This window comes from Aquarana catesbeiana, linkage group LG09, assembly GCF_042186555.1.
Source record: "Aquarana catesbeiana isolate 2022-GZ linkage group LG09, ASM4218655v1, whole genome shotgun sequence".
Classification (NCBI taxonomy): domain Eukaryota; kingdom Metazoa; phylum Chordata; class Amphibia; order Anura; family Ranidae; genus Aquarana; species Aquarana catesbeiana.
The window spans coordinates 193,338,552-193,349,278 of NC_133332.1; the positions used below are offsets into that span (position 1 = coordinate 193,338,552).

Sequence of the window (10,727 nt, forward strand, 5' to 3'; positions counted from 1 at the left end):
TTCATTCTCCTTTCTATCCAAAGCTCAAAAAAAAAACAAAACACATTTTTCTGAAGTTTGGTGTTAACGTGATAAGTCGATAGTTCAAGCAAATAGTCTTTATTTTGCATGGGTTAATTGCAAATGTACAACTTGCTTTTACTTCTTTCTAAAAATGTGAAATCTCTGACTATGTCTTTTTCTTCCAGCTGGTGTCAGCTGCCCTCGCTCAGTACCTCCAGCATATCCGCCGCCTCAGGAGCCAGGGGCCATCCAAGGACAGTATATGGTGACCGACGGCATTTCACAACCACAAGTTTTTGAGTTCACTGAACCTAGAAGAAGTCAATCCCCGTTCTGGCAAAACTTCAGCAGGTTGACGCCTTTCAAAAAATAATACAGAAATTTAAATATATAAATATCTATTGAGAAAGGAGTATTAAAATTAGAAAAAAATAAATTATATTTATAGATGGACCTTTTTTCGGAGAAGCACTGTTGCAATTATTCTATGAAAGGACCAAAAAAAGAAAACTAACTAAAAACGAAAAACTTTTTACTCCTTAAAATATTTCATTTTATTTCCCCCGTCGGACATCAGGAACTGCTCTGCTTTGAAAAGCCCCATGAACCATTTTCTCTCTCTGTAGAGTTTCATTCACAATCAGAAGACTTTTACCGTTTCTCTTCTCAGACTCTGGGACCTTCCTCGCTTTCCATGTTAGTGACCACTCACGTTTCTGAGTCGCCTGGTTTCCAGTGGAAATTGCACATTTTGTTTAAAAGAACATTCTCTCTGATTCAGGAGGGAAACACGGTGGTTAAAGGAAATCATTGAAACAAAACCTACAAGCTGCTTTCATTTCATAATATTCATCAACATACATTCCCATGCCTGCAGACCCAGTGGGACTGCCAAAGAGCTGCTAGTCCCCCTGGTGCTGGAAGGTTTGCCCATGCCTCATTTTCATTCATTCCTCAAGAGCAACCATTTTGAAAGTGGTCACATTCTCAACTAAGCACTGCTGCACAAGAAATGACAGGGGAAGCTTATAGAATGCATAGGCTAGGTAAAAGATGTGTTAACCTAGATGGACAGTGTTTGGAAATGGATCAGAGGGACAGCACCCTACGCTAGTTGTGCATTATTAAATACTCTTATTGTTTGAATCTCTGTTTGTTCACAGGGTATAAAGAAGCAGGAAAAGTAGAAATTTAGCTTCTTGCTCACCTGGTGATCCTCCACTATTGTAGCTGTAGCAGAGCTTTGTAGTTCCCAGTGAGTCTGCTAGCTACTGTGCAGTCCCTCTATTGCTTTAACTATTCCGTAAATGTTCTCAGATAAGGATAAAACATCGCTTGTTACACTTTTATCACATTGTGATATTTATTTCCTGTTCTTCCCAAAGAGTATGGGTATTATTGTTTTGTCTTTTTTGGTTAGTGAATGCTGTCACTTCAGTTGTCTGAGTGAAGAAATCGGCAGCAACGTTTATTTTTTGCTGCCAGTCACTGTTATTTTTCTTTGGGGTCACTGTGAGCTTTGTAACTAAAATAACATGTGAAATGAGAAAGATCTGCTGCTTGATATCCTTACACATTTGGTGATCATTCAATGCTGCATCCTCATTTCTGCCTGAAGCCATGCTTGCTTGGGAGAGGCAGTGGTTAGTGCTATACTTCCTTGTCCAAATGGCAATAATGTCTATGGTGTAAAATCCCTAAGGCTCCACATGTGCTCAGCAGAGCACTTTAGCCTAAAGGGAAGCAGCTTACTAAAAAAAAACTGCTTACAGTCCTGGTGCTGGCTTGAGGTCTAATATGTTGTGACAAGTATTACATATTCTCTTTGCATCTGATTGCAAGTCATTGGGTTTCCTTGTACATTGCCATTTACAAGTACTTTTAGCTTTTCCATGTTCCCTGCCCTTTAACCTCTGTTCCTTTTATTTAAGAATCATTCCTTCTACCCATCTCACACTCTTCCTTCATTGGTAGCTACATTATTTAAGTGTAAATATATGAACACTTTAGGTCTCCTTTTGTATAATCCCTCTGCACCATTCCTTTTCTTCTTTCTCTCATATTTAGTATTCAGTGTAGTGCCTCTTTCCATGCTGCAGAACGATGTAGGCGCATTCATTTAAATGGGTCTGCTTTCCCCCAGAGTAAAGAGGAAGACAGTGTCAGAGCTTATTAAACAGTTGCCTTTGTTTCATCTCTCACATTGGTTTCCCAAGGTGCTCCCATCATTTTGTTTGTAGAGTCTGGCTGGTTTTTACATTCACTCATCGTTCTGCTACACTTCATATACAACACTTTGATGATTGAGTCTAGTCTGCTAGCACACTACTGCCAGCTGTACCCACCTCTCACTGTGCTAAATGATACTGTGTCAGGTGCCTTGGGACTGGCAGTTTATGGACCATCAGCAGGAATCGGAAGCTTAACTCACAAGATATGAAGGTGCATCCACTCTTACTATTAGTTAAAAATGGCGTCACTCTTTGTAGCTAACAACTTTGTGTTATATTATTACCATTATCATAAATACATACTTGTGAGTTTATTTGACAACGTAAAGAGCAACATAAAAAGGGCAATAACCCATAAAAACGTACAATCAGTCTGAAATGGAAATAAGGTAAATGTGATTGGTTGCAGTGGGTTACTGCACTTTAAACATCAGCATTGCTCCTTGCACTACCTTACTAAACAAGTCCATTGGATTTTGTTCACATGATTTAAATACATGACATATCAATTCTGAATCCTGTTTTTGTCTCGTGCAGAGACTGAGAGATGATAAAGCTTTTTATGGCACGAGCTGCATGTCTACAAGCTGCATCCTATTACCTAAAAAAAGAGGTTTTCTGGATGGAAAGGGATCAATGTAATATGTAACTTACTTTAAGCGATTTCAGTGCATAGGAACACACATAATAGGTGCACTGATATCTACTCATTGGCGTATTACACCCAATGAACTTGTGACAATCATATGAACAGAATGAACAATGAATGTAATGTGGCTATAGCCAACAGAGGGAACTACACTGTAGTATTTACATTTCAAAAACTGCAGTGGTAAGCTTGTATCATATTCCTTATTCAGGGAATAACAACAAATGTTTTTTGTCCAGATATAGCACAACTAATTTAAAAAAAAAATGTTTATTTTTTAATCCTTGTCAATTTTACATTGCGGTATATCAACTATATACTGAATCAAAATACAATTCAACATCTGTTGAAACTGTTGAAATTGAGAGCATGAAGATTGCAGTGCTGAGCCTGCATTAATTGCGATAAAATAAAATTATAGGCCATGTGCAATTCTTCTTGAAACTGTGCCTCTCTTTATGTACAAAGGTTATGTTTATGCCCTACTTCTCAATACCTGGAAGCTATGTAAAGCCTTTATAACTTGATTGCGCAATAAGATCAGTAAATCTTTTGTAAATGGATGTTAACAGGTTAAGCTCTACTAGTATGCGGTAAGAATGAATGCACCTTCCTGGTAGCAACACCTAGCTTTCATGGAAATATGCATATCTGGACTTTCTACCTCCTTGGGTTTCTCTGTCTGGTGTTGGATTCAGAGTACGTGTGTGTTTACACGTTTTACATTTTAGGACCAGTTCTAAATCAAATTTTATATTTAGGCAGGGATTTTAATCTGTTATATTTATTTTTTTATTTTTTTTCTCCAGTTTAAAACTTGGCCATTTAAATATTGCTAAATTTAGAGTATGAAAAAGGTCACAGCTATAACTTTTTTTTTTTTTTCTGTTTGATTTATCCATTAAAGCCTAACTACAACCAAAAGTTTTATTATTTTTTATTTTTTTTTTTTTTTAGTTTGGGAAGAGTCACTACCTCTGTCTGGGTTTTATTGCTGTTTGTGATAACACTAGTGAGAATATGCTCTGCTCATTTCTTGTCTCAGTGAACCCATAAGGGAAATTATGGGAACAGGGGCCAGAGCAGAAAAACATGGACAGCAATAAAAGCCACAAAAAAGGTTCTAACCTTTCCCTGCTCTACTAAAATACAATTGTTTTTGTTGCTATCTCTATTCTCCTAGAGATATTTCTTGTTCTTCTTACTGCCAGGTCAGGAAGTTAGCAAAAATCTCCCCAGTGGGGTCACACAATACCATTTAAACCTGACCTGAGGTTATAACCCTCGGTTACTCTATCCAAAACTAAAAACAAAAGATTTAAGAAATTAATAGAATAGATGTTTTAATGGGGTTGTCTGGGGCATAAAAATCCATTCAAGGTAATTACATGTTCATAGTTTAAGTTTATATAATTTACTTTATTCTCTGAGCTGCAAAATGTGATCAGCTCAGCAAGTTTCTATAGTTTGCCTTTCAGCACGGGGAAGAGGGATCCACTTCAAAAAAGTACTGTGTTCAGCTTTATCTATTGTGGATAGTGCTACTGAAAGTTATGTTAAGGTGTGTTTATAAAAAAGTAATACAATGCTAACAGGGAAACACTATGGTAAAGAATTAATGTAAGAGGACTAGCACTAGTGTGTAAAATCCTTTTATGCTTTGGGCAGAAGTTACATAGAAACTCATGATCATATATTTCATAAGCACAGACCAAGAGGAGTGCCAAAATGTGATGCTGTTGTGCAGTAGAGATTGCCCTCTTATATTTAAATTAACTATGGGGGTTATTTACTAAAGGTAAATCCACTTTGCACTACAAGTGCATTTGGAAGTGCAGTTGCTGTAGATCTGAGGGGGACATGCAAGGAAAATAAAAAAACAACATTTTTGCTTGCACATGATTGGATGATAAAATCAGCAGAGCTTCACCTCACTTCAGATCTTCCCCTCAGATCTACGGCGATCTACAGCGACTGCACTTCCAAGTGCACTTGTAGTGCAAAGTGGATTTGCATTTAGTAAATCAAGCCCTATGTTCTCTACTCTGAAGAGGAGGCTTGTAAGGATTTTGCATGCTGGTGCTCTGTCGTCTATTTCATTTCTCTGCTATGGATCCTTCTCCTTCAAGCTTATGTTACAAAGACATGCAAGAACCCGTGTTGTAAGAATGTTGGATTTTTCAGTTCAAAATTGGAGTAGAGAATGTAATTTAGTTCAGTTTCTTTCATCTGACATCACGCTTATATAGTGATGGGTAACACAATCTTTTTGTGAAGACCTTACACATTATTGCAGTAACATATTTGCTTACCTTAGACTGTTCCAAATTGTAAGACACAGATGAGTGCCAACTTTAATGTGTGTGTCTTTTGAGTATTTTACTACTGATTTGCTGGTAGTGATGGAAGACAGCTATATGAACTATCCAGCCTATTTTCCTACCTATATTATATCCCTGGTAATCATGTAAAATTGTTTCTCAAAAGGTTGGGCTGTCATGTTCTGCCCATTTTACCAACCTAAGTCTAGGTCTCTTTTCTTTACTTTAGACAATAAACAAACTGCAACATGTTTTTGTGGATAAATTGCAATACCCGCATGTACAAAACTATGTCCATAAAATGTCTCATGATGGCCCTGGTTTTGCCCATTACGAATAGCTTAATGAAATGTGCAATCTGTTAGTATAGTGACAGAGGACTATTACATGTTTGCTTTGCTGGAGTGTAGTGCATCTTCTCCTAATCAATCATTCCAAGAGTTAAGTGTTTAAACTACGCAGGATAGTAGTGCGTTGTTCAAGCAATCTACAAGGATCTGCATCACTGCAGTGCTTCACCCTATTTGCTGCTACAAAAACATCTCCTTTTAGAGTCAGGATGCTCCGCCATTAGTGTACAGTAGCCTTTATACTCAATAAGTCATAGATCTGTGCCATACTGTATAAAATTGTACCTACTTATGTCTAACCTATTTATAAAAATGCAGAGAAGCCATTGTTTTAATGTGCCAAAACAGTGTTGTGCCACATATTACCGATACAGGGAAAAGCTGGGGGTTGAACCCCTAGTACTCAGCTACATTTGGATTATTTGTACTTTTAAATGATCCCTTGAGAATCCATGCCGAAAAGCTTATTTTAATTGCATTAAAAATAAAGAATATTGCACCAGGGTAAAATAAAGTTATTGTACAGTATGATAAGGAAGCAGGGTGTTTATCCAAACTTGGTGCTATTTTTAACTGTTAGTTCACATTATTACTAGTAAACCACTGAATCACCCTCCATTTGCTTCTGCATTTACTATGACTCGTCAGTCACAAATACTATTATTGTTAAACTCTGCGTGAGTCTTAAAAACCGATAGAGCATATGATGGTAACTTGTGGCTGTAGAGCTACATTTTCTGGCTGGCAAAGGATCGTGGTACTGCTCATGAGGCAGCAGATATTTAGAGCTAGTATGAAAAGATCCTGCAACTTGTTCAGTCAACCATTGCACAAGTTGGTAATTTAACGCATACCTGGCATTATTAAAAAAAAAATTATAAACAGAAAAAAAAACACACCCTAGAAAATGGCCTTATAGAGTGGCAGCATCATGTGCCAGTACACACCACTGGCTTTCAAAAATTGTCCCAAAAGACCCTAACTTTGGGGCATGTGCAGTATTTAATTTCCAACTTTTCTCTAAGTGAGAGATAAGCCAGTGCATGACCTTTACTGTCTTAAGGGAAATTATGGAAATGTGCCTCAGCATCTAATTAAAGACAAGTTTTTTTTGTTTTTTTTTTAAAAATGGGCCTTAAAGTTGGGGGCTCATGGGGACCACAGGAGGGACCAGTAGCTTCTGATGGTGCCTGCATTCATAATGTGAGGTTGGTTTAAAGAAAGGTTTTCATTCAGGCAAATTGAAATTAAGCAAAACAATACAATAGGAAATCAATCATTTTTACAGGAAATTGAAGGCATTAGTGCGAACAGTTCCGTTTGTAACATTTATGACAGTAGCATGTCATCTTGTATAGAATTAAAGAAGACTCTGCAGACATTTTGTGCAGTTCTTTTGGACTGGTCAGTTATTTACTTCATGTGATCACTAAGTTACAGAGTTTGGTGTACACACACATCATGTCATCATTTGTTTTAGTGTTCTGTACATTCTTTCATATGATGTACAGTACAAGAACCACACTTAGATTAGACTTTATGTAAACTTTCAGAAGTCCTATACTGCATTTTTGTGTCTGACTTCAAAAATTCAGGTCTTATACATGAGGCGTATTCTGCATTGAAATCCCTTTTAACAATCATGTAGCTGTTAACCAAACTCGTGTTTGATTAACAGGTTCCAGGATACAAGGAACCTTCCATTTCTCCTGAATAACAATCTATTGTACCCTAGCACTATTGCACCCTAGAGTACTACCCTTTATCTAAATATACATTTTGTGGGAAAGGCAAATGTTTCATTAAAACATTTACACTTCATGCCACAGCAAAGTAGTAATTTTCTATGAGTGTTGGTTTATTCCAGAGGTGCTACCTAAGAGTTGTATTTGGGGTTGCCAAGGTTAGAGAATATACCTTTTTTGGGTTCTAAATCTTTTTGGGATGCAAAGTATTGGCACGTTGACTTGTCATGATCATTCTTTGACACTAGCAGTCCCTCTATACAAAGGTAATAGGTCTCTGTGCCACAAAATGACTTCCCTCACTATTTATGGTGATCGGTAGACTTTTTACTTTTACAGCAGCCAGTAAATGTACCTAGGATTGTATAAGTAGGTATTTATACGTAAAGTGCTGCATAAATTGACAGCGCTATATAAGTACCTGAAATAAATAAATTTAGTGTGTATAAATGATAGTTAGTGCTGACATTGAGGAGGCACATAGGTGGTGGGTATAAAAGCATTGCAGCATAACTTACTAACCACTAGTGAAAAGTAAATCCTGCACAAGTAATTGAAAACACTTTATTCATCTGTGTGCCATGAGAACTTCCCGTGTGGACTCTACTCACCTGTCGCTGCCTCATCATTGCATGGTCTTTAATCCATCCAAAGACTTATTCTACCAGTGCCAAAGCCTTCTAGATGCGTCTCTCCTCCCCTCTGATTCCCTGGGGATGCTCAATGACTGCCACCAATCGTTGATTTACCAGCTTTCCTAACAGCAAAAGAACAATCTCTCTCTGTCTACTGGTGTAGTAATGCTTTGCTGGAGCTATTAACACACATCTGTTACCCATTTATTATATTTAAGCTTTAATATCTCAAAGATATGATGTGGGGTTAAATAAGAGTTCTTTTGACTTAGAGTGAAAGCTTTAACATAATAATATTTATTAGGAAGTAGTTGAAAGCATCTATCTAATACACAAACATCTATCTATAGTCTTATACCAAAGGAGGAAATAGTAGGTTAAAAAAAAAAGAATACAGAGTATATTCATCAAAATACAAACAGCAGTAAAGGGCATACCTTTCCCATAATTACCCTTTCTTACCAAGGTTCCATCCTGATGGCTGGTCTCCCCAAAAGAGAGCCTTTCCTCCCAGCTAGTCTGTGTATATCAATACATGCTGATGCCTCATTGGTCAGCATAGCGTGACTTCTGATTGGTTAGCTTCCCTATACTTTGCCTAAGTCAGCCCCCTTTAATGCAAATCCTTGTGAGCCCGAGATTGATTTGAATTTTCCCGGGAAGTTCACTATTGGTTGGCCTTGCTTCATTGCATATCCCAGCATGGGATCCTTTGAAGTGAGTTTGTGTATAACAATGAGGTTTGAATCCCATTGTTTGTACACAAAAGCCTGGGCCCCATCTTGTCTGGTCTTCTCAGAGATATGTGTGAAGATGCTATCTTCCGGCCTGCATAGATACAAGCTAAATGATATATATTCCTAATTACAATATTTTACAGCTATTAATGGAGATTTCACATAAACTCATAAGGCAACACGTCCTTCAAAGAGGGCAAGGAGAATTTTAAGGTCAAGGCAATCTACACATTCTAAAACCATTCTAGTATTAGTTTCACCACATCTTCAAGCTTTCACAATGTGTGTAGACTATTAAAGACATTAGGCATAAAGATTCTGAAGTAAAACAATATACATCAGCTAAATCTTTACACCATGCAAGCAACCACGTGTGTAATTGATAACCATGTCAGCCATTTTGTGTTTTGCGTGGCCCACATTCAAGATGTCTCTTTCAAGCTTCACTGTCCATATCCTCACGTAGGCAGCACAGACCTCATCTTTCTAACTGAATGTGAGAGAGGTAAAGCAGAGTATGTGTATAAAATAGAGCCTGCAATGGAGCAAAGCTTATTTTTGTAAGAATGGTTGCACCTTTTGATGACTGGCTCTTGTATATAAGAAAACTCCCAACTCATATGTTTTGTTGCAAACCATGGCTGATACAAGCACCCTTTTGTAAATATAATGCTTACATATAATATAACACAGAAAAGAGTTTTATTTAAGCTACATCCTCTGTATTATTGAATCTTGTACTTGTGTTTCTCATTATTTTATCTTTTTACATGTCTCTGTTTATTAATGCTTGTTTATATTATTTGCAGCTACATTTCAGGGAACTTATTATAATCTCTCGTAGCTACAATAAGTTCTGCATGATGCCACACTTGAGTTTACTTTTGTTTCATTGCGCAAAGCGAAACAAACACAGGTGGAAATGTACATGGATCTATATCATTGTGATTTTTTTAGGACACAGGAAAGAAAGTTGGTCTGCACTTCTTGTTCTAAGCCAAAAAAATCCTTGACTTTACTTCTAGGGTTTAATTCAAGTCAGAACAAAGAGGTCTGTTATTTAGCTACTGTTTCCAAATGTTTTGTCTCATCAGTTCTGTTATAAAGGGTTTGGCACTGTCAAACAAGTGTAAAAGTTTTATGTAAAGGAAAACTAAAAAAAAAAGTGTCAGAAAACACTGAGCCTTATAAGAAAAAAAATATTTATGGAGAAATAAAAAATGGAAAAAGGCATTTTTAAAGTATTTTTAAATATTTTATTTATGTAAACAAAAAAGAAATTAAACGTGTTGGATCTTACTGCTATACAAAGAATATGTGCATCCTAAAATGTTTTTTTTAATGTCACTAATAGCCCAGCTTCAATGCCTAGGCATCTGTTTTGTACAAAATAAACTGTTGTTCATCTGTTATGTACCTCAAGACGATTAGAAATATTGTCTGTCACTTATCCTTCTGGCCTGTTCATGAAGGTTGGAAATCCTTCTCAGGTGGCATAACTATCGTCATTTGTGCTGCTGGAGGAAATACTATGTGTGCATTGTGTGAATAAAAGGAGAACCTGTCATCTGCACACAGTGCAGGTAGCCATGGTCAAGACTGAACCAAATTTTTGGTAAGACAATGTAATTTAATAATAATTTACCAAAGATAAGTCACATCGATAAGAATGGAACTGTCAGTGTCTTAGGAACCAGGGATATTTCACTTTTACTGACCTATCCTGATGAAGAACGTTGGGTTTACAAAATTATGATTTCCAATGTAGAGTCATGGTTTAAAGCAAGGGGTTTTGCTGCGCTTGACAAATGAAATTTCCCACATTGTACACATTGGAAAATCACTTAACTGCATCCTGGTTCAGCTTTACTGCTTCCTGGACACCACTCTGCTAATTGGAAAGATATTCATTTTACTATCCAATCAATGAACAGGCTGCATTGTTGAACCAGGAAATACAGATGTCACCTGCCTCGCTGTACATTGTTGGTTATATAGAATTGTAAAATCCTTTGGCAGGGAAAACAGTAACTATATATATATATATATATATATA

General features: G+C 36.9%; 1 protein-coding gene across 2 annotated transcripts in view; it reads left to right on the top strand.

The window, feature by feature from the left end:
- ARHGEF9 (Cdc42 guanine nucleotide exchange factor 9) overlaps nt 1-10,280 on the top strand; it is a 653,254-nt gene extending 642,974 nt beyond the window's left edge. For both annotated transcript variants that reach the window (XM_073599469.1, XM_073599470.1), the window contains one exon: nt 189-10,280. In XM_073599469.1, coding sequence (XP_073455570.1) covers nt 189-376 — 188 coding nt within the window. In that variant the 3' untranslated portion in view covers nt 377-10,280. The remainder of the gene's footprint in view (nt 1-188) is intronic.
- The last annotated feature ends 447 nt before the right edge of the window (nt 10,281-10,727 follow it).